The sequence below is a fragment of the Bubalus kerabau genome, chromosome 9, assembly GCF_029407905.1.
Source record: "Bubalus kerabau isolate K-KA32 ecotype Philippines breed swamp buffalo chromosome 9, PCC_UOA_SB_1v2, whole genome shotgun sequence".
NCBI lineage: Eukaryota > Metazoa > Chordata > Mammalia > Artiodactyla > Bovidae > Bubalus > Bubalus kerabau.
In genome coordinates, this window is record NC_073632.1 from 23,309,728 (window position 1) to 23,333,492 (window position 23,765).

The window sequence follows — 23,765 nt, forward strand, 5'->3', positions numbered from 1 at the left end:
CAAAGGACAGGGAGGATGGGAGTTGAAGCTAGAGAGTTTGGTCTTTTTTCTGTAGTTAGTAAAGAGTGGTTGAAGGGTGTTAGGAAGAAAGTTGGATATCAGATCTGTACTTAACTTCAGGTTTAATATGGAAGATAGCTTTAAGCGGGGGGGGGGGGGGGGGGGGTAGGGGGGGGGTGGTAGAGGAGGGGATGGAGAGAAATTGCAACCATGGATAAGTGAGTTGGGAACCTGTTGGTGACATAGCAGTTACTCAATGCCTGAATTTGGTTTAGCGATGGCAGGGTTACTGAGGAGGGGATATGTGCAACAGGAGGTAAAATTGACATGACTTGGAGACTGAATTAGGTAAGGAGAAGGCGGAGTCTGAAATTATTTTCCAGGATTTGATTAGGGTAACTGGGTGGCTGTAAATACCATGTTGGGGCCAGATGGAAGATTTGTGGTGTGTAGGATGCGTCCAGTTTTGGAGTCTGTGGAATATCCAAGTGGAGCTGTTCAGAAGACTGTTGGGTGGGATAAGATCAGGTCAGAGCTGTGGGGATAGGTTTGTGAGATGTCAGTACACTGATGATAGTTAGAACTGTGAGAGTGAGGAGATGAGATTGTGCAGAGAGATTGCATAATGTAGAACAGCATGTGCCAGGATCCAAACTCTAGAGGTAAAGAGGATGAGTCAGACGAGCTGTCTAAGAAAGGAAGCCCAAGTGGAGTTGCGAGAGAAGCATGAGGAAATCAGGAATGCCAAGGATCACAAGTCAGTGTTCAGTTTCAGGAAGTGGTGACTGGGAGTGGTTAGTGTAATTTACAAGTTCTCAGCTGGAAAATGGCGTCCCTATTCGGGCCGTGAGAATCGTGGGGGGCAGGTCGGAAGTGCAGTCGGTGTCAAGTTCTCCAGGTGATTCTCATAGTCCTTTTTGGCCAGTAGTCCTCCACTTGAGAATCATGACACACATTTATATTTAATTATTGTTCTGTGTGTGTGTTTGCAACCTGGCCTCTCTTTATTACTTCAGTCAATTTCTTTTAATGTATATTTGGGCATTTAAAAACTCTGTTGTTCTAAAATGCTTTATAACTGCATCTACGTATGTAGTCCTGCAATGTTTAATCTTCTCCGGTGGTGGTGGTGGTGGGGTAGTCGCTAAGTCATGTCCGACTTGTGACCCCACGGACTGTAGCCCTCCTGGCTTCTCTGACCATCGGATTCTCCAGGCAAGAATACTGGAGTGGGGTGCCATTTCCTTCCCTAGGGGATCTTCTGACCCAGGAACTGCACCCAGGTCTCCTGCACTGCAGGCAGATTCTTTACTGACTGAGCAATGAGGGAAGCCTTTAACCTTCTCTGCTGCTGCTGCTAAGTCGCTTCAGTCGTGTCCGACTCCGTGCGACCCTATAGACGGCAGCCCACTAGAACTCACCAAATTAATTGGAATTTCGTTAGTTGCCCACAGGATCTTCATGACAGTAGAAGAGGCATTTCTCTACAGTGATTTTTAGAAAAGGACTGTAAATTAATATGACTCACATGGAATTTAATAATGTTGATGTGGCTTTGTCAGCACAGAGTTAAGGATAAAGTGGCATGCCTGTTGTCTTAACTTAGTGTTTCTTTCTACTTGGGGGCTTGGGAACGTGGTTCCTGTGTCTCAGAATGTAGTCTTTCCTGGCACAAGGACAGCCACCCTAAGAGGGCAGCCTCTGAAATACTTTATCAGGTCAGAGTTTCCTGTCCCTGTGGCGTGACCTAGGGGCATGATTTCCTCTTACAAGGGAGTCCTTTTGGTGGTAAGAGGAAGACTAGAGGAACAGCATTAGCTCTTACCTAAAAACATCTGCCATCTTGGATCTTCCTCTCTGGCAGGCGGACATGCACCTCTATATTCCTTCCCCCAAATTATCCTGCCTTAGAGTGACTTCGAGTCTTGGTCACTTCATCAGGTTTTTCTCTGGTTTAGTTTAGGCCTCGAATTATAACTCGGGGATAAAGTTGTAAAGACAAAGGAGAAACTGCAGTAGGGTGAACACTCTCCCCGCCCCCAGATTTTTTCGTCACTGCTGTATACAAATTAGTGACTCTATCCAAATTAGTATATAAAGAATTGTAGAATTACATCTGTTCAAAAACATCCATATTAACTACACATGTATTTTAGAAAATAAAAGGTTAAAAATGCTTGCATTATTCAAAATTTTGAAATATTTTTGCACATGTTCCATGGAAGCATTCATTATAGTCATGCAAGGATCTTTGAATATAAGTAAAGCTTGGATAGAATGAGAATGGGTGACTAGAATAGTTACAGCTTTCTAGTTACAGAAAAGTTAGAAGAAACAAGTATTGTTCTTAGATTTTAATATTAAGTCCATCTGTCGAAAAACCTAGTACTTGATAAAAACAGTTGCAGTAGGTGGATAAAATTCTTGCTAGCAAAGAAAACATTAGTTTTGGGTCCATATAGTTAAGCTACTATTATCCTACTAAATAAAAGAGCTCTTTTTTGAAAGTCAGTTGAAAATGCTTACCAGTATTATCCCTTTTATTTTTTTCTTTCCCTCAAGATTTTAGTCTGCAAAGAAAAATTCATTGGATATTATTTTCTGGTTTTAACTGTATTTTAATATTTCACTATAATGGGGGGAGATAATGCGTTGATTATCTTAAGTATTAATTTATCCCTAAATCATTCAATTTACTGTAAATTTTTTCTTGATATCTGTATAATTTAATCTTGAAATTCATGTCATGGGAGAGTAGAATCCTAGTGACCTGATTTAAGAAAAGCTGAGATGTTTAAAAAATTTTCTCATCCTGTTCCCTGTGCACTTCTTCCTGAACAACCCCCACCTATTAAATGTGGGTAATAGATTCTGCTCAAGACCAGTGTATTATTTTCTTTTCAATTGCTTCCCTTGTTCTGTGTTTTCAAAGCACTTAATCTTAAAAAACTTCTGGGCAGGGAAGTAAATCATTGAGGTAAAAGCTGAAATTGTTATTTGAATACCTGTGAAGGCTCATAAAGCAAATGTAATTTATGTACAGTTAGTGTTAGCTGTCAGTCACTATGAAAGGCATGTTTTGAAGGACTGATTGTAAAAACCAGAAATTAAGAAACTCAAGGATATTATTTGTTAATTATTCAGAATTTAAAGTATTATTCAAAATATTAAACCACAATGTGGGTCCTTGTTTGAGACTTTTTGCATATTTAGGTCATATCTTGTAAAGATTTAAAATTGCTCCCTTTTAAAAGTAGGAAAGCTTTGTGGTACTGTTTTTTTTCTGTTAATCATTTAATTCAACTTTCAGATTAAGAGTTTCACCATCCCTGGTTTGATTAATAGAAGTAAAGTGTTTATGATATACAGAAGTATTGATTTTAATTGAGAGATTAAATGATACTCAGGTTATGTTTAGAAATGGTTAGCACTGTTGGATAGATTGTGTTTTCCTTTGTGTTATTTTCCTGTGGATCATATTGTTAATGATATTTTAAATTTCTTTGTCATAGTATTTAAACCGAGGCTGCACTAGATACTTTGCTAACAAAGAAACTGACAAACAGATTTTACAGAACCGAAAAACTCCTGAGGTAAAGTAGACTTTTAAAACAAATTATAATCTTAATGCAAAAAAATTGTGCTGAAAGATACATTCTGTTTTTATTCTGAGGCCCAAGTAAGATTTCTTACTTTAGGCTTATGCATAAAAAACCTTCACAGTCATTCACGCTTCTCTCGCCCTGAAACACTTTATTTCTCTTTTGCTATCTCTAGAAGCTGCAGGTTCTGGGTCTTCTTGGTGGGACCTCAGTGCACTTTTTTTCCTGTTATTTTCCAAACATGAGGGTATCAAATTGCCTAAAAATCCTTTGCTAACAGCTTTGAAACTTACTCTTATATTAACCATTAGGATTAAATATAAAATATGCTCTTTATAATTTATTATCTGTGTCAAGGCTGAAATAAGCTTTGATGTACACAAAGAGTGAGCATTGTTGTGAACTGGTTCTTATGTGTTATTGTGATATTTCTCTTTAAAGCAGCATGTTTCTGTAATTTATTATGAAAAGTTTAGTTTTATGTGTAACTTTTACTAAATTATTGTATTTCTAGGATTAATTAAATATAATTATACCATTAAGCATTACTTTTTTTTTTTAATATTTTTTTTAAATTTTATTTTATTTTTTAACTTTACAATATTGTATTGGTTTTGCCATATATCAAAATGAATCTGCCACAGGTATGTAAGCATTACTTTAAAAGCATAAAATCCTTAATCTAAAGATCTATAACCTTTATAAATTTTATTAAGTGGTATGAAGGTGTAGCTACTCAGGCAGCTTAAATTATGAAATACTAAGTCAGGATTAATTATAGGGACTAGTTCATATTGTCTTTATTAATTTTTTAAAAAGATTTGAGTGTGTAATTGAACAAAATTTTATTATATTCAGTTTTTAATGTCTCTGCATTTGAGTTAGATGCATTTGAGTGAGTTAGATGTTTTTGACTACTTTCAAGATAGTGAGAATTATATCTTTAATATATTCATAGAAAAGAGTAGAAAAGAAATAAAAATCCCCATTATTTTGAATTCTAAACAGATGAGTCTGCAGTTAATGTTTGTTTAAATTGACATTTTATTTATTATTTTAGATACAGATGTCTGAATTATAAATTGTAAACATCCATGGTAGAGACTTTAAGAAATGACATTATATTTATTACAGTATTCTCTTTTGTTATGATAATCTATCTTTTTACAAGGTACCATTGAAATACAGAAATTGTATTACTTTCACTAAGATAATTGGGACATTCCCTAGTGGGATATTGCTGCTATCCCAAAGCAAAAAAACACATACGTATATATACTTAATCTTCTGGCATGGGAAAGACTGAGTGGAGAGGAAAGAAGACTATTATTTTACTTTCCAAAGAATATTGCACTCTTTGTACTCTCTTAAGAAGAAAATGTTCACTTTCTGATTCTAGAGTCACCATACATTGTTAAGAATCTTATTCACATTATTGAGTTTATATATAAAAATATGTAAGTGACTAATGGATTTAATATGTTTAAATTACTTTTTATTGTTTTCTGTATCAGGAGGATGAGGTGATCATTTTGACTATTCAGAATCCTTTGCCTAGTTCCATTGGCATGTCTTTAAGCTGTGTGTAATTTTTAGGAGAATGCAGTATTTTTAGTCTGCTATAATAGCAATATATTTATGGACATTTGATTAGAAACAGTTTGCAAGTGAAGTAACCGATCAATTGCAAGACTAAAAATTCTGCATGATATGTGTTTTCTTTTAAATTTGGCTGCATGTTGTTGTTTGCTTCTTTGAAGAATAAAATTAAATTTCTTTGTCTAGACATTTTCCAGAAATTTTACACATGCATAATTAAACATTTTAAAGACTGTGGAAAGGCAGTTACAACTTTAGCTGGGAAGCAATTGGCAACCCGGAGGAAAAAAAAGCTCTCCTAGGGATGTCTAGAATGGCTAGTTAATTCAAACACTGTTACCTCATGTTTAATTTTGCTTATTCATTCTCAAGTTCTGGAAAATTGCTAGTCCAGTCTTTCTGTGTCCAGTAACTTTTGTTTTTCCTCCTTTTAGTTTCTGCAGGGCTGACTTTTCTTCTTCCTTTTTCTGAGTTTATTATAGGTTCTAGTAAAGAATACATTAGATGAACATTCTTTTAAGAAAGAAAGCAAATTTTCTCTTGCATTTTTTCTGAAATGTTTTCAGTCATTGCGTGAATTCTTAGCATAAGCATAATGCTTACTAATATACTTTACCTCATATATACTAATAGATAAAGGCTTAAAAATTGATTCCCAGGCCATGAAAATTGCTGTTAGCCTTTCCACTGTTCACTGCTTTTGAATACTGTACAGCTCAGATTTAAACTTTTATGACAGTTTTTTAAAACTTCAGTTTTTTTTGATCTTTGGTTTTATGTTGATTCAACCACTGATATTTCCTTCATTTTCACTCAATTTATATTTTTATATAATATCTTATCTTTAGAGTTAAAACTGTAATTAAATTGGAAAACATCTCATTCCATTTTTGACTGAAATTTTTATGGAGACAGGTGTAGATTCACACGTCATTGAAAGAAATAATATATAGATCCTGTGTACACTTTGCCCGGTCATTCAGTTTTTGAATGTGTTGAAACACTAAAGTTTTCTGATTGACACATTTTATTTTTGCATGTTACATAGAGCATTACTACTAATGTAGTTGTGTTGGTGATACTTAAGCAATGTAGACCACAATTAACTGATGTCTTCTTGTTTTGTAGCATCTTAAGGCAGGCTCCTTGAAAGATCCTTTGTTGGATGACCATGGAGATTTTGTTAGAATGTGCACAGCCATGAAAAAGATTGGCTTGGATGATGAAGAAAAGCTTGATCTGTTTCGGGTAGTAGCTGGTGTCCTGCACCTTGGGAATATTGATTTTGAGGAAGCTGGCAGCACTTCAGGTTGTTTTTCTTTTGTGTGTAATCTTTTTGTTTTGTTTTAAAAAGAAGTAAAATTCAAAGTTCTGTTATTTAATTGCATATGTACATTGACTCTGTGTGCTAGTTTGTGAATCCCCTACATTTCCAGACTATATTGTGTCACATGATGAAACTTGCAACTGAAGGATGCTGCATTTTTGGTTATTGTGAGATTTGTTTTTGAATAAATCAGCGATACTGGTGAGGAATAAACTCATTTTATGAAGGATAAGTAACTGACTAGTAGTGTCATATTTGGTTAAATTTTTGGACTGATGATAGTCTTTTCCAATAAGTGAACAGAATAATCCTCTACTATTTTGTGCTATTTTGATGTTTTTCTGGTTCACTGATCTAAACGTGGATTAGTTAGGATAATTGAGTACATAAAAGCCCATATACATTATTAGCGGAAATGAAAACAAGTTAAACTTAATGCACATTTAAAAAGCATTTAAATGCCTTCATGATACAACTTTTCAGCCATATTGTTTCAGTTTCTATGCAAATACCAAGGCTTCCCTGGTGGCTCAGATGGTAAAGAAATCTGCCTGCAATGCAGGAGACCCAGATTCAACCCCTGGGTTGGGCAGATCCCCTGGAGAAAGGAATGGCTACTCACTCCAGTATTCTTGCCTGGAGAATTCCATGGACAGAGGAGCCTGGTGGGCTACAGTCCATGGGGTTGCAAGGAGTCGGACATGACTGAGCAACTAACTCTTTGTATGATCTTAAGTTTGATCCATGAATGCGGGGGTTGGCTCATGGTCAAATCTGACTAGCTGCCTGTTTTTGTTTTGTAAATAAAGTTTTATTAGAATACACAAAGGCATTTATTTATGCCTTATCCACGCCAGCTTTCATGCTGCAGTGGCAGAGTTGGGTAGTTGTGACAAAGACTGCGTGGCTGGCAAAGCCTAAAACTTCATACTGTAGAGGAAAAGATTGTTGATTCCTGCATACATACATTGTTTTAAAAAAATCAGAAGCACCATGTAACACAGTGATCAGTAACGTGGGCCTTAGGGTCAGATCCCAGAAGCTTTGTAAACCTTGACTTTTTCACTCATAAAATAATGAAGAGATAATCCCTGAGGGAAGTGTTTTTAAAGTACAGTTAACCGTAGCAGTAGTTTGCATATAAGGAGGGGGCACAAGAGGAAGGAAAAACATTAAAAAATGGATGTGTCTGCTACGTGTAAGACCCTTCATATATTGTGTTTCATTATAAACATCACAGTCATAATCTGAACTTAATAATGAGATAGAGGATATTATCGTTGTTTTACAGAAGTAGGACCTTTGAGAAGTTTAAGTAGTATGGTCACTAGTGAGGTTGTAGGTATGAGAGCTGGTTCTCCTCACATTTGACTGACTCCGGTGTGTGTGATAACTGCCCCTCATTGCCCTCTATCACTGAACTTCCTGAGCAGATGGAAGTCAACAGTCTTAATGGCTTTCAGACTGAGTGTCTGTGAATCTGTGACCTCAGCATCATATAACAGAGTATGGTATGTAAGAGTACGTTGTCTAGGGCCAATCTGTTCACCGTGTGTTACCTGCCTATGTGACCTGGGGCAGGAACTTAACCTCTCTGAGTCTCGGTTTCCTCACCTGTAAAGTGGGAATAATAAATACCAGGTCCAACCTCATGTCATAAAGAGGAATAAATGAGTTGAATATTTGTAGAATGATTCAAGTACTTATGCCTGCCATGTAGTAATCACTGTGTTTTTAATTCATAAGTAAAATAAAAATAAAAATAAAAATACTGATTAATCCCAGTTTAAAATGAAACAAGCAAAAAGAAAAACCAGGCAATATCAGGTATGTACTTAGTATGCATTAAAATTTGTATCAGTTCTTTTTTTGAGGGATTTGAAAATGTAATGAATATTAGAGTACATTTTTGTTTGCTCTGTGGCATCATTATACCAAGGGAGCATGTAGGAATTCCAAGTATTAATAATATCCAAAAATGTTTAGTTAATGCACACTTTGGAAATATTGTTTGTTTGAAGTGATAGGTGGCATGTTCACACACCTTGTGTTATTACCCTGTGGTGCAGGTGTACACAGAGAATCATGAATGTGGATCTAGTTAGTTGAAAAGCATTTAATTGTCAAAAGGCACTTAGTAGATATTTACATTGTCTTTTATTTTTCTTCTCTAACTTCCTTCTGTTGAAGGGAAAATGAGGAGAAAGCAGAGCAGATTGGAATGAGACAATAAATCAGAAGAATTAATAAACTAAGTCTTTTTTATTTTAATAGCTAAGATTTTATTATATTAATCTTCATCATTCCTATAATCCTTCCTGTAGATTCAGATGATTTCTTTCTAGTTAGAATTTATTTTTTCCTGTCTCAGAGAGCTCAATTTTGGCATGACTTTGCAAAAAGCTGTGGATATTTTGTAATTATTTTATCAGAAAATTTATTCTTTAGTAAATATGGTGGCAGCTCCCATTGCTATTTAGAAGTTTGTACTTGATGGAAATGCAAAAAATACCTATTGGGACTTCCTATGTTTTTAAAATTCCACATAACGAGATATACGTTATTATAAGAACAATTGTAAAAAATTGTTCAAAGAAGTTCATTTTTAGAAGGTATGACATGAAAGCCTTACGTTATTTTATAGTGTTTTTTTTTTTTTTTTGCATTTTTGAAACTCTTAATGTTTTAAAAAACTTTTAATTTACCACCATAAATATTTTATGCTGCTGCTGCTGCTGCTAGGTCGCTTCAGTTGTATCCAGCTCTGTGAGACTCCACAGATGGTAGCCCACCAGGCTCCCCCAAGGTCCCTGGGATTCTCCAGGCAAGAATACTGGAGTGGGTTGCCATTTCCTTCTCCAATGCATGAAAGTGAAAAGTCAAAGTGAAGTCGCACAGTTGTGTCTTGACTCTTAGCGACCTCATGGACTGCAGCCTACCAGGCTCCTCCGTTCATGAGATTTTCCAGGCAAACTTTGCAAAATAGTTAAAAAAAGAAGCATTGAAATGAATTGATCAGTTATTGGTGGTAAATTTTTTGAGTTATGTAATTTTAGATCATGTGTATGTGTGTACAAACTAGTAGTAATTTTATTTTCCTGGAATTAAAGGTTTAATATGTCTTCTAAGTATTCCTCTTCCCTTATTGTTTTTTCCCGCTTTATTGAAGCAATTTGTATTGAGTTGCACAATAATCTCTCTAATCGGTTTTAGAACATTGTCATCACTCCAGAAGGAACTCCATAGCCTTCATTAGTTACTCCCCAACCCGCCCAATACCTAGCCTTTAGGCAGCCACTGTTCCACATTGTCTCTGTCAACTGGGTGTTTCATATAAATGAAATCGAACAATGTGGGCTCTTTTGTGACTAGTTTCTTTCACTTAACGTAGTGTTTTCAAGGTTCATTCATGTTTAAACATCTGTCAGTACATCATTTCTTTTTTTGCTGACTAATACTTCATTGCACGGGTATATACCACATTTTATCCGTTTGTCATTTGAGGAACTTTTAGGTTGCTTCGACCTTTGGCTATTATGAATATTGCTACTGCAAACATTCATGTGCAGGTTTTTGTGTGCATATATATTTTCATTTCTCTGTGTGTATGCCTAGGAGTGGAATTGCAGTCATATGGTAATTCTATATTTAACCTTTAGAGGAATTATTGATTTTCAAAGTGACTGAATCGTTTTACATTCTCACCACTCTAGTGCATGCAAAGTGCTGCCTCATTGTGGTTTTTATTTGCATTTTCCTGATGGATCAAGCTGCTGAGCATTTCTTCATGATTTTATTGGCCATTTGTGTATCTTTTTTTTGAGAAATGACTGCTTATATTCTTTACTCATTTATTTGATTGCCTTTTAAAAATTCACTTGTAAGAATTTTTAAGTGTATTCTGAATATGAGTTCCTATCAGATATATAATTTGCAAGTATTTTCTCTCATTCTGTGATTTGTCTTTTAAATTTTTGATAGTGTTCTTTGAAATGTAAAAGGTTTTCACTTTGATGAAATTCAATTTGCATATTATTTTCTTTTGTTGCTTATGGTGCCATATCTAGGAAACCAGCCTAGTCCAAGATCATATGGATTTATGTCTGAATTCTTCTAAGAGAATGGTGTTAACTCTTACCTCGAAGTCTTTGAGTTTGAGTTAATTTCTTTGTATGTGTATGGCATGAAGTAGGAGTCCAGTTACGTTCTTTTGCCTGTGGACATCCAGTTGTCCAGTGCCATTTGTTTGAAATGCAATTCTTTCCTCAATGAATTGTCTTGACAACCCCTTATTCATATGAGATCTCATGGTCTATTTCCCCTGTGACCAGTCTGTTAAATAGTTTATCTGTCATGATATAATTCTCATATGATTACATGCATTCTTTGTAATTTTGAAATTAGCTGGTCTTAAATGAATCATTTATACAGTCCTAAAAATATTAATTATTTTATTATTATAATAAGACAATAATTATATGTACTTATTATGCACCAGACTCTCTTCCGGGCAATTCACGTATCCACCCTTACTAGTCTTCATAACAACCTTATTAGATTGATACAGTTACTATCCTTATTATATGGATGAGGAAACTGAGCATAATAAGTAACTCATTCAAGGTCACACAACTAGTAAATTCTAGAGCCATAACAGCCCGGAGTCTAAAGCACTATTGTATGCTGTCTTTCTATAAGAAGCATCTGGAAACAGCCTCCATGATAGGAACCTGTAGATATGATGTTCAGGAAAAATAGCCGTGGCCGCCTCACCCTCCTCCTTTGTCCCCGAGTGTCACCAGCCCATGCGTGTGTGCGCACTCACACCCGCCCCTAGACACACATCCACACCCACACTGACGTCATGACGCTTACCACTGAAATTACTCCTTAACGTTTTCTGCAGTCATATGAGTTTTAGTGATAAGGCATTCCATGACTCCAGAGATTTAATATATTAACAAGGTTTGTAATCTATCATTAGTATATTTCCCTTGCAGGGTCATGAAAAATGAAACCCTGATAGGTTAAAATTTTGATGGGCTGAAAGGATTGTGTCATGGGCTGCCCTGAATGAGTTGCCCAGTGACCTTGGCAGTATGAGTGTCTGACAAGGGTGGGGAACGAGGGAGGTGAAATTAAAAGTCACAAATAAGCCTTGTCTTGTTCATAGCTGTATGTCAGTGAAGTGTATTTCCTAAGAAATGCATCTTGCAAATCTCATGTAATGTTTATTAATTGCAAATTAAAATATGTTTTCGTTAGGTGGTTGTAATCTGAAGAATAAATCTACTCAGTCATTGGAATATTGTGCTGAATTACTGGGTCTGGATCAAGATGATCTTCGTGTAAGTTTAACTACAAGAGTCATGCTGACAACAGCAGGGGGCACCAAAGGAACAGTGATAAAGTAAGTCCCCTGCTCACTGCTCCCTGCAGGTCCTGCCTTGTGAGGGAAAAGCCAGATCCTGTCTCTGTTCCTTGCTGAGTAAGGCAAAGGAGTGTATCAAAACATTTCAATACATTTAAAAAGTAAGGATAAAAAAAACCCTTTTAGCTACACAGAAAATCCCATAACTTACTTTCAGAAATATTAGCAAGATATGTTTAGCCTGGTTCTCTGCTAAGCTAATTCCCAGTTATTGTTATGATGAAGAAAATCTGTGCCTGCAGTAGCGTGGTCCTTCAGAGACATTTCTGGAGGCCACGGGAAGGCTGGTAAAAGCCCCGGGTGTGGTCCTCCGCTCCATTTGCCCTGTGTGCTAAAGCAGTTCTGTGTTTTATGGATGGAGTGTCCACGTAAGAGTCCCTTTAGGAAAGGGTTCTGCAAGAAATGTAAGTTGGGAAACCACTGTTTAGAAGAGATTCAAGTATTAAAGTATTATTAATACTTTATTAAGTATTAAGTATATTAATTAAGTATAATTAATACTGGAATTAAACACAGTTTCTTTTGCATTTAAGAAAGTCACCTGGAAGATTATTCCTTTGAATAAATTTTTTGTGTATTCAGCATGTACTGTGAGGTATAAAATTAAGGTTAAAAAGATGTTTTGAGCCTAATATTCTTTTACTCAATAATAGGTCTTTAGTTATAGATAATTCTCCTGTAGTATGTTACTTGGCCCTGTTTATTTCTTTCCATTCACATCTGACATTTTGTAGCTGTTTATTTTCTCCTTCGTGTTGACTGTGCGTGCTCAGCTCTTGGGAACCTGGCATTATTTCCATAACATATTACTAGGAAGAATTTCTGTTGACTCGGTCTTCTTTTACAGGGTACCCCTGAAAGTGGAACAGGCAAACAATGCCCGGGATGCCCTGGCAAAGACTGTCTATAGCCATCTTTTTGATCACGTGGTCAACAGAGTAAACCTGTGTTTTCCTTTTGAAACATCATCCTATTTTATTGGAGTCCTGGATATTGCTGGGTTTGGTAAATATAGTTTTGTTTGTGAGTTTGTATCTGTTTGATATTTTTACACTGAGTTTTTCCACACATAATTAAAATTTTAAAAACCTTTTTTCCCTGTAGTACCTTTTACTTAACGTATTTCCAGTTATGTGTCCATACTATCATTTCATTTCATAATATGATTTAAATGTTTCAGAAAAAAAGGAAAGACTTGTGGATTTTGGTCACACTAATGCTTAAAATATTGATTGAAACTACTGTGGGTAGACATGTCTCAGTACTCTTAAATGAGTAGAGCTGAATAAAGTCTTCAGTGTTGCTGATAAAGAGAATTGACTCCTTAAGACCATTGACTCCAGTGTAGAGCTGGGTACAGGTTGACCCAGCACAGAGGCCAAACTCATAACTGTGTATAAAACTTCATCCTGACTGATAGTTGTCAACAGAGAGCTATTTCCAATTAATTTCTACCGAATGAGGAAGCTATTCAGATAAATATTTGAGAAGAATTGTGGGTGTGTATGACCAGAAATGAAATGAGTCACTGATGTCTGAATGCTGTGTTCGGAATGACCATGTTGTAAAAATCCCACAGCGAGTCTGACCTTTTTTATTGAGCTCTGTCAGTGCGGCGTTCCTTCTGTCTGTGGACAAGTGGTGTCCTTTGTAGTTTGTTTGCAGTGCCATGAGAAGATACGAGTGCTTACGTTTTGGGGAAGGGCAGAGTTTTGTTTTTGATGTGATACATATTTTGACATTTACAATAAAGCATTACCTTTTGCTCAGAGCTAGAGAAACGCTCATTACTGACTTGAGAATTTCACAGTCTTCAGACGTGCGTTTCCTGGTCTGCACCAGTTTGTTCCAGCACAGGAATACACAAAGGCATAACATTTTAAAGCTGCAAGGATCTTAGAAATAATGTAATACAACTCCTAATTTTAGAAATGCATTAGTAGCTATAATATTTTTGCTAACTATAATCTCACAGATTATACAGAAAAATATGAAGTGCTTACATTTTAAGTCCTTTTCTTCAATTTAGATTGCTCTAACTCCTGTGCCTTAAAAATATGTTACAAGTGACTTATATTTTATATCTTTTACTATATTATATTTATTTAACAAACAACTTTTTGTCAAGCTGAGGTGTTTCTAATACTTAATTTTAGTGCCTATCAAAATTTAAGTCTTGAAATAAGAGCATTTGAGGATTATGAAACAGTTATACATACATTTTAACGTACTGTTAAATTAAGCATTGATACAATAAAATTTTATCCTAAGTTAAATTTATTAATATGAAGTTGATCTGATGATGACTCTTGATTCTGGTTTTATTTTCAGAGTACTTTGAACATAACAGTTTTGAACAATTTTGTATCAACTATTGCAATGAGAAGCTTCAACAATTTTTTAATGAAAGGATTCTGAAGGAGGTAATTGGTGTACAATTTAGATTTAAGAACAGCCCTCTATTTTAAATTTCAGGGTGCAGAGATAGACTGTAGTTACCCGATGGATGGGGTGTGGTGTAAGGTGGCCCAGGGAATCAGAGAGGCCCCGCGTGGGCTGTGGGGGCACATCCTAAGTGTCGATGTGAGCTGAGCTTAGGGACCAAGCTAAGTAAAAGCTCTAAAATTGGCGCCTCCTCAGAAGGGAGGGTATCTTGCCTTTTACTAGTGACTTTTACTAGACTTGAAATTCTTCTTGTTTCGTTCCCTGATTTGGCTGTCTCTCCTCCTCCACTGCCAATCAGCAGTCTCCTCTCACCCAGTCCTGGGCACCCCTCTCTTCCCCTGGGTCTCTGCTTCTGCCCACTCGTTACCTGCTCACCCTCTCTCTGTACATGGCAGCGGAGCCCCCGGTTGGGAGAGTCCATGGGCACTGGCCTGGCCTGCCTCCCTAGCCCTGCCAGGTTACACTGTGCGCTGCCAGTGGCCTGTTGGTGGCGTGTTTTTGGCCGGACACCGTCTCTGGTCGGGTAAGGAACTTCCCGCTACTACTCATAGTAGGTAACTGTGGACCTGTCCTGAACTTACAGTCTCAGGTCTTAGGAAAGTTCCTTTGTGACACTTAAGAGTGCACAGTAAGTATAGGTAACTTTGAATCAGTAGATTTGTGATTAGTCTCACCATTTTTTACCTTGTATTTTGAATTTTCTGCTGTTTCCTACTAATACTCTTCCCTTTCCTTCCTTTGAGCTGTTTGAGATGTATTTTCCTGGGTGAAGCAAATAGAGTTAAAGGGAACTCAAAATTCCTCCGTTAATCTAGTCCAGCCCTTTGTTTTACAGATGAAGAAACCACGGCAGTTCAGTGACTTCTGCAGGTCTACACCCACCTTCCTGGCTGCTGGTTCCCTTCATATTAGCACTGCTGTTTTCTGAGCTCCCCTCTGAATCTGGACTTGAAATGTGAAATCCTTTCTTTCCTGCTCCCATCCCATTCATCTTTTCCTCCTTTCTTACTATGTTTTTGTCCTTTTGGATTTCCCAGCACATTCCAACTTTTATACCTCTCCTTATATATTATAGTTAAGCCAGTTCTGGCATAAACAAACAGATGAAAACAAGTACTTAGCAGTTAAGAGGGTTTCTCTGAAAATGTTTCCTCCGGCTGCCTTAGTCCTTCCATTACTGTGTGAAGGTTGGCATGTATGCTTCTCACATAACCTGCCTTAATTCTTCCCTTCCTTCCAGCCCAGCAAGCTTTATCTAGAAACTGCATGAAGAGGAGACAGTCTTGATTTATGTTTATAACAGTTCTTTAAAATAAAAGTGAATTTCAGATTCAGATTGAGTTCAAGTGGACACTGCCTCCTACAATGACAGAACCTTCTGCTAGTATGTCTCTTAGGAGGAAATATTTAAACATTCAGGGGGAAAAATAAGAAATATACATAACCCTGAGTTCATTGCATTGCTCACTCATCTGTGATAAAATTCCTGCCTGCCTGCCCTGGTGTTGTCTTGGGTTTGAGTGATTATTAACAGATCCCTGTTGTCTGTGCCTGGCTGCCCAGGGTATTTCAGGGAAAGCGTGCTTATCTGTGAGGGAACGTTTCCACATATGTAAACCGTATGTTACGTTGGCCATTGAAGTTGTGATTTCACCTTGCCTTAGGGGCAAGGATTTTTCTTCCCTAACGTTTTGTAAGACTTCTCAGTTACCAAATCAGTTGGTGTGAACCTTTGTACACTGACTAATTAATAAATGTTATTATTATATCTGGCACCAAACTGTGAGTCTGTCCTCTCACATGGCATCTCCATATCTGTGATTATGATTATTTCTTTCTAGGAACAAGAACTCTATCAAAAGGAAGGTTTAGGTGTGAATGAAGTGCATTATGTGGATAATCAGGACTGTATAGGTATGTGTTGTTTTTACTCCATTTTGGGGAATTATGGGGAGATACAGTGAATGTTTTCACTAGTCATTCTTCTATGCTCTGTGGTTGATACTCCTGATTGTCTCCTGATAATATTGATATCTCCTGATTATACTCCTGATTTTAGCACTGCTAGGAAGTTGTTTTTTCACATGAAGGCACCAAATTCAGCTATATTGAAAGTATTCTGAAAATTTCTTCTGTTTACTGTGATGGGCATTTTCTTTCTTAAACAGTTAACACGTGGCTAGGTTAAGGAGGAAACAAAACTGTTTAAGCAGTGAAGAGATTCCTTACTTGGCGTGAGGAAGCCCGTGGTATAGCAAGGTCCCCACGGGGTCTGCAGGGGCTTGGCTCAGCGTCTGCCGTTCTTCGTCTCTGTTCTCTGGACATCGGCTCTACCCTCCAACTGGTGGCAAGCAGGCCTCACAAGTTCAGTGGGTCCCCTCAGATAATGCCACGCAGCAGGAGAACACTCTCTTTCCTGGGCTGCTGTTGGTAGAGAGACCTTGCCCTGTTGTCACCCAGCTGGTGCTCAGGCTGTCTTTTCCTTCCAGCTGACCTCTAAAATCAGCTGTTGGGTAAACCTTGCTGTGAAAGTGGAATTTGACAATTGAGCCAGTAACTCTTGCTAGATTTGGACAAGAGAGAACAACAGTGGTAACAACAACAACACAGTCACAATGATAATAATTTACATTTATATAACTTCTCTAAGGACTTTCATATCCTGCCTCATCCACCTAGCATATCCCTCCACGTACCTTGTCCTTTCTCAGACCTTTGTGCCTCTGATGTGTCATTGGATGTCTTGGCTGGAACGCCTCCCCTTCGGTTTACCTTTCTGCCCACATCCATGTGCTGCATCTGTCAGAATACTCTCGTTTACAGCTCAGTCAGTGTGCCCCCCTTCACCCCCACTAACTGCCCAAGACGCATCTTTCTCTGACCAGTGCAGTTAAGTCTTGATTTCTCTTCCTGTGTCCTGTAGCTGTTATTTATAATTAATTAATTAATTTTTTAATTGAAGGATAATTGCTTTACAGAATTTTGTTGTTTTCTGTCAAACCTCAACACGAATCAGCCATAGGTATACATATATCGCCTCCCTTCTGAGCCTCCCTCCCATCTCACCCCTCTAGGTTGATACATAGCCCCTGTTTGAATTTCTTAAGCCATACAGCAAATTCCCCATGTCTATCTATTTTACATATGGTAGTGTAAGTTTCCAGGTTACTCTTTCCATACATCTCACCCTCTCCTACCCTCTCCCCATGTCCATAAGTCTATTCTCTGTCTGTTTCTCCATTGCTGCCCTGTAAATAATTTCTTCAGCCATTTTTCTACATTCTGTATATATGCATTAGAATGCAATATTTATCTTTCTCTTTCTGTCTTACTTCACTCTGTATAATAAGTTCTAGGTTCATCTACTTCATTAGAACTGACTCAAAGGCGTTCCTTTTTATGGCTGAGTAATATTTCATTGTGTATATGTACTACAACTTCTTTGTCCATTCATCTGTTGAAGGAAATCTAGGTTGCTTCCATGTTCTATCTATTGTAAATAGTGCTGCAATGAACAATGGGATACATGTGTCTTTTTCAATTTTGGTTTCCTCAGGGTATATGCCTCGAAGTGGGATTGCAAGGTCATATGGTGGTTTTATTCCTAGTTTTTTAAGGAATCTCCATACCTTCTTCTATAGTGGCTGTATCAATTTACATTCCCACCAACAGAGCAAGAACGTTCCACACCCTCTCCAGCATTTATTGTTTCTAGACTTTTTGATGGTGGCCATTCTGACTGATGTGACGTGATAATCTCACTGTGGTTTTGATTTGCATTTTTCTAATAATGAGCGATGTTGAGCATCTTTTCATGTGTTTATTAGTCGTCTGTATGTCTTCCTTGGAGAAATGTGTGTTTAGCTCTTTTCCCACTTTTTGATCGGGTTGTTTGTTTTTTTTGATATTGAGTTGTATGAGCTGCTTGTATATTTTGGAGATAAATCCTTTGTCAGTTGTTTCATTTGCTATTATTTTCTCCCATTCTGACAGTTGTCTTTTCACCTTGCTTCTAGTTTCCTTTGCTGTGAAAAAGCTTTTAAGTTTAATCAGGTCCCACTTGTTTACTTTTGTTTTTATTTCTGTTACTCTAAGAGGTGGGTCATAGACGATCTTGCTTTGATTTATGCCACCGAGTGCTCTGCCTATGTTTTCCTCTAAGAGTTTTATAATTTCTGGTCTTACATTTAGATCTTTAATCCATTTTGAGCTTATCTTTGTGTATGATGTTAGGAAGTGTTCTGACTTCATTCTTTTACATGTAACTGTCCAGTTTTCCCAGCACCATTTATCGAAGAGGCTGTCTTTGCTCCACTGTATATTCTTGCCTCCTTTGTCAAAAATAAGGTACCCATAGGTGCACGGGTTTATTTCTGGGCTTTCTGTCTTGTTCCATTTGTCTGTATTTCTGTTTCTGTGCCAGTACCACACTGTCTTGATGACTGTAGCTTTGTAGTATAATTTGAAGTCAGGAAGGTTGATTCCTTTAGCTGCATTATTCTTTCTCAAGACTGCTTTGGCTATTTGGGATCTTTTGTGTTTCCATATGAATTGTGAAATTTTTTGTTCTAGTTCTGTGAAAAATGCCATTGGTAATTAGATAGGGATCACATTGAATCTGTAGATTGCATTTGGTAGTATAGTCATTTTCACAATATTGATTCTTCCTACCCAGGAACATGCAATGGCTCTCTATCTGTTTATGTCATCTTTGATTTTTTTCATTCAGTTCAGTCGCTTAGTTGTGTCCGACTCTTTGCAACCCCATGAATCACAGCACGCCAGGCCTCCCTGTCCATCACCAACCCCCGGAGTTCACTCAGACTCACGTCCATCGAGTCAGTGATGCCATCCAGCCATCTCATCCTCTGTCATCCCCTTCTCCTCCTGCCCCCAATCCCTCCCAGCATCACAGTCTTTGCCAATGAGTCAACTCTTCGCATGAGGTGGCCAAAGTACTGGAGTTTCAGCTTCAGCATCATTCCTTCCAAAGAAATCCCAGGGCTGATCTCCTTCAGAGTGGACTGGTTGGATCTCTTTGCAGTCCAAGGGACTCTCAAGAGTCTTCTCCAACACCACAGTTCAAAAGCATCAATTCTTCGGCGCTCAGCCTTCTTCACAGTCCAACTCTCACATCCATACATGACCACTGGAAAAAACATAGTCTTGACTAGACGGACCTTTGTTGGCAAAGTAATGTCTCTGCTTTTGAATATGCTATCTAGGTTGGTCATAACTCTTCTTCCAAGGAGTAAGCATCTTTTAATTTCATGGCTGCAGTCACCATCTGCCGTGATTTTGGAGCCCCAAAAAATAAAGTCTGACACTGTTTCCACATCTATTTCCCATGAAGTGATGGGACCAGATGCCATGATCTTTGTTTTCTGAATGTTGAGTTTTAAGCCAACTTTTTCACTCTCCTCTTTCACTTTCATCAAGAGGCTTTTTAGTTCCTCTTCACTTTCAACCATAAGGTGGTGTCATCCGCATATCTGAGGTTACTGATATTTCTCCCAGCAATCTTGATTCCAGCTTGTGCTTCTTCCAGCCCAGCATTTCTCATGATGTACTCTGCATATAAGTTAAATAAGCAGGGTGACAATATACAGCCTTGACGTACTCCTTTTCCTATTTGGAACCAGTCTGTTGTTCCATGTCCAGTTCTAACTGTTGCTTCCTGACCTGCATACAGATTTCTCAAGAGGCAGGTCCGGTGGTCTGGTATTCCCATCTCTTTCAGAATTTTCCACAATTTATTTGATCCACACAGTCAAAGGCTTTGGCATAGTCAATAAAGCAGAAATAGATGTTTTTCTGGAACTCTCTTTCGATGATCCAGCGGATGTTGGCAATTTGGTCTCTGGTTCCTCTGCCTTTTCTAAAACCAGCTTGAACATCAGGAAGTTCACGGTTCACATATTGCTGAAGCCTGGCTTGGAGAATTTTGAGCATAACTTTACTAGTATGTGAGATGAGTGTAATTGTTCGGTAGTTTGAGCATTCTTTGGCATTGCCTTTCTTTGGGATTGGAATAAAAACTGATATTTTCCAGTCCTGTGGCCCCTGCTGAGTTTTCCAAATTTGCTGGCATATTGAGTGCCACACTTTCACAGCATCATCTTTCAGGATTTGAAATAGCTTCACTGGAATTCCATCGCCTCCACTAGCTTTGTTCGTAGTGATCCTTTCTAAGGCCCACTTGACTTCACATTCCAGGATGTCTGGCTCTAGGTCAGTGATCACACCATCGTGATTATCTGGGTCGTGAAGATCTTTTTTGTACAGTTCTTCTGTGTATTCTTGCCACCTCTTCTTAATATCTTCTGCTTCTGTTAGGTCCCTACCATTTCTGTCCTTTATTGAGCCCATCTTTGCATGAAACGTTCCCTTGGTATCTCTAATTTTCTTGAAGAGATTTCTAGTCTTTCCCATTCTGTTGTTTTCCTCTATTTCTTTGCATTGATCGCTGAAGAAGGCTTTCCTATCTCTTCTTGCTATTCTTTGGAACTCTCATTCAGATGCTTATATCTTTTCTTTTCTCATTTGCTTTTTGCTTCTCTTCTTTTCACAGCTATTTGTAAGACCTCCCCAGACAGCCATTTTGTTTTTTGCATTTCTTTTCCATGGGGATGGTGTTGATCCCTGTCTCCTGTACAATGTCACGAACCTCTGTCCATAGTTCATCAGGCACTCTATCAGATCTAGTGCCTTAAATCTATTTCTCACTTCCACTGTATAATCATAAGGGATTTGATTTAGGTCATACCTGAATGGTCTAGTGGTTTTCCCAACTTACTTCAATTTCAGTGTGAATTTGGCAATAAGGAGTTCATGATCTGAGCCATAGTCAGCTCCTGGTCTTGTTTTTGTTGACTGTATAGAGCTTCTCCATCTTTGGCTGCAAAGAAATATAATATAATCAATTTTATATTATAAATATAATGAATCTGATTTCAGTGTCGACCATCTGGTGATGTCCATGTGTAGAGTCTTCTCTTGTGTTGTTGGAAGAGGGTGTTTGCTATGACCAGTACATTCTCTTGGCAGAAGTCTATTAGCCTTTGCCCTGCTTCATTCCATATTCCAAGGCCAAATTTGCTTGTTACCCTAGGTGTTTCTTGACTTCCTACTTTTGCATTCCAGTCCCCTATAATGAAAAGGACATCTTTTTTGGGTGTTAGTTCTAGAAGGTCTTGTAGGTCTTTAAAGAACTGTTCAACTTCAGCTTCTTCAGCGTTACTGGTTGAGGCATAGACTTGGATGACTGTGATATTGAATGGTTTGCCTTGGAAACAAACAGAGATCATTCTGTCATTTTTGAGATTGCATCCAAGTACTGCATTTCGGACTCTTTTGTTGACCATGATGGCTACTCCATTTCTTCTAAGGGATTCCTGCCCACAGTAGTAGATATAATGGTCTTCTGAGTTAAATTCACCCGTTCCCGTCCATCTTAGTTTGCTGATTCCTAGAAGGCCGATGTTCACTCGTGTCATCTCCTGTTTGACCGCTTCCAGTTTGCTCTAGACCTAGACCCAACCTGGACCTAACATTCCAGGTTCCTATGCAGTACTGCTCTTTATAACATCAAACCTTGTGTCTATCACCATACCATCCACATCTGGGTATTGTTTTTGCTTTGGCTCTGTCTCTTCATTCTTTCTGGAGTTATTTCTCCACTGATCTCCAGTAGCATATTGGGCACCTACCAACCTGGGGAGTTTATCTTTCAGTATCCTATCATTTTGCCTTTTCATACTGTTCATGGGGTTCTCAAGGCAAGAATACTGAAGTGGTTTGCTATTCCCTTCTCCAATGGACCACATTCTATTAGACCTCTCCACCATGACCTGACCGTCTTGGGTGGCCCCACAGGGCATGGCTTAGTTTCATTGAGTTAGACCAGGCTGTGGTCCATGTGGTCAGATTGGCTAGCTGTCTGTGATTGTGGTTTCAGTGTGTCTGCCCTCTGATGCCCTCTCTCAGTGCCTGCCTCTTACTTGGTTTTCTCTTACCTTGGACGTGGGGTATCTCTTCATGGCTGCTCCAGCAAAGTGCAGCTGCTGCTCCTTACCTTCAGCACGGGGTAGCTCCTCCCGGGCTCCACCCCTGACCTCGGACGTGGTGTAGCTCCTTTCCGCTGCTCTTGTGCACCATCGCAGCTGCCCGCGCTTGTAATCTTTATTTTAAGGTCTATTTTATCTTATATGAAGATTTCTACTCCAGCTTTCTTTTCCTTCCTATTTGGGTAGAATATATTTTTCCATCCTCTCACTTTCAGTACATATGTGTCTTGAGGTCTGAAGTAGATTTCCTGCAGACAGCATATATGGGTCTTGTTTTTGTATCCATTCAGTGAGTCTGTGTCTTTTGGTTCGAGCATTTCATCTATTTACATTTTAAGTAGTTATTGATATATATATTCCTATTGCCATTCTCTTAATTGTTTGGGGTTGACTTTGTAAATCTTTTTCTTCTCTTCTATTTCTTGACTATATAAATCCCTTTAACATTTGTTGTAAAGCTGGTTTGGTGGTACTGAATTCTCTTAACTTTTGCTTGGCTGAAAAAGCTTTTGAATTCTCTAGCAGTTTTGAATGAGATCCTTGCCAGCTACAGTAATCTTGGTGGTAGATTTTTCCCTTTCAGAACTTTAAATATATCCTGCCATTCCCTTCTGGCCTGCAGAGTTTCTGCTGAAAGATCAGCTGTTATGCATATGGGGTTTCCCTTGTATGTCACTTATTGCTTCTCCCTTGCTGCTTTTAATATTCTTTCTTTGTGTTTAGTCTTTGTTAGTTTCATTAGTATGGGTCTTGGCGTGTTTCTCCTTGGGTTTATCCGGTATGGACTCTGTGCCTTTTGGAGTTGATTGACTATTTCTTTTTCCATGTTGGGGAAATTTTCAACTATAACCTCTTAAAAATTTTCTCATACCCCTTTCTTCTCTTCTTCTTTGAATGTTTAATTCAAATGTTGGTGCTTTTGATACTGTCTCTGAGGTCTCTGAGACTATCCTCAGTTCTTTTCATTCTTTTTACTTTACTCTGCTCTTCAGAAGTTATTGCCACCATTTTTTCTTCTAGCTCACTGATTCCTTCTGCTTCAGATATTCTGCTATTGATTATTCCTAGAGTATTTTTAATTTCAGTACATGTGTTATGTGTTTCTGTGTGTTTATTCTTTAATTCTTCTAGATGTGTGTTAATTGATTCCTGCTTTTTCTCCATTTTGTTTTCAAGGTTTTTGATGATCTTTACTATCATTATTCTGAATTCTTTTTTAAGTAGTTTGGCTGTTTCCTCTTCATTTATTTGGACTGCTACATTTCTAGTTTGTTCCTTCATTTGTGTAGTATTTC

General features: G+C 37.9%; 1 protein-coding gene across 5 annotated transcripts in view; it reads left to right on the forward strand.

Moving 5' to 3' along the window:
• MYO6 (myosin VI) overlaps positions 1-23,765 on the forward strand; it is a 153,170-nt gene that overhangs the window by 80,498 nt on the left and 48,907 nt on the right. For 4 of the 5 annotated variants that reach the window (XM_055534836.1, XM_055534837.1, XM_055534838.1 and 1 more), the window contains exons 10-15: positions 3,513-3,593; positions 6,330-6,510; positions 11,794-11,938; positions 12,807-12,964; positions 14,291-14,382; positions 16,246-16,318. In XM_055534836.1, coding sequence (XP_055390811.1) covers positions 3,513-3,593; positions 6,330-6,510; positions 11,794-11,938; positions 12,807-12,964; positions 14,291-14,382; positions 16,246-16,318 — 730 coding nt within the window. Of the gene's footprint in view, positions 1-3,512; positions 3,594-6,329; positions 6,764-11,793; positions 11,939-12,806; positions 12,965-14,290; positions 14,383-16,245; positions 16,319-23,765 lie in introns of those variants that run through there. The other variant, XM_055534839.1, reaches the window with a different exon arrangement.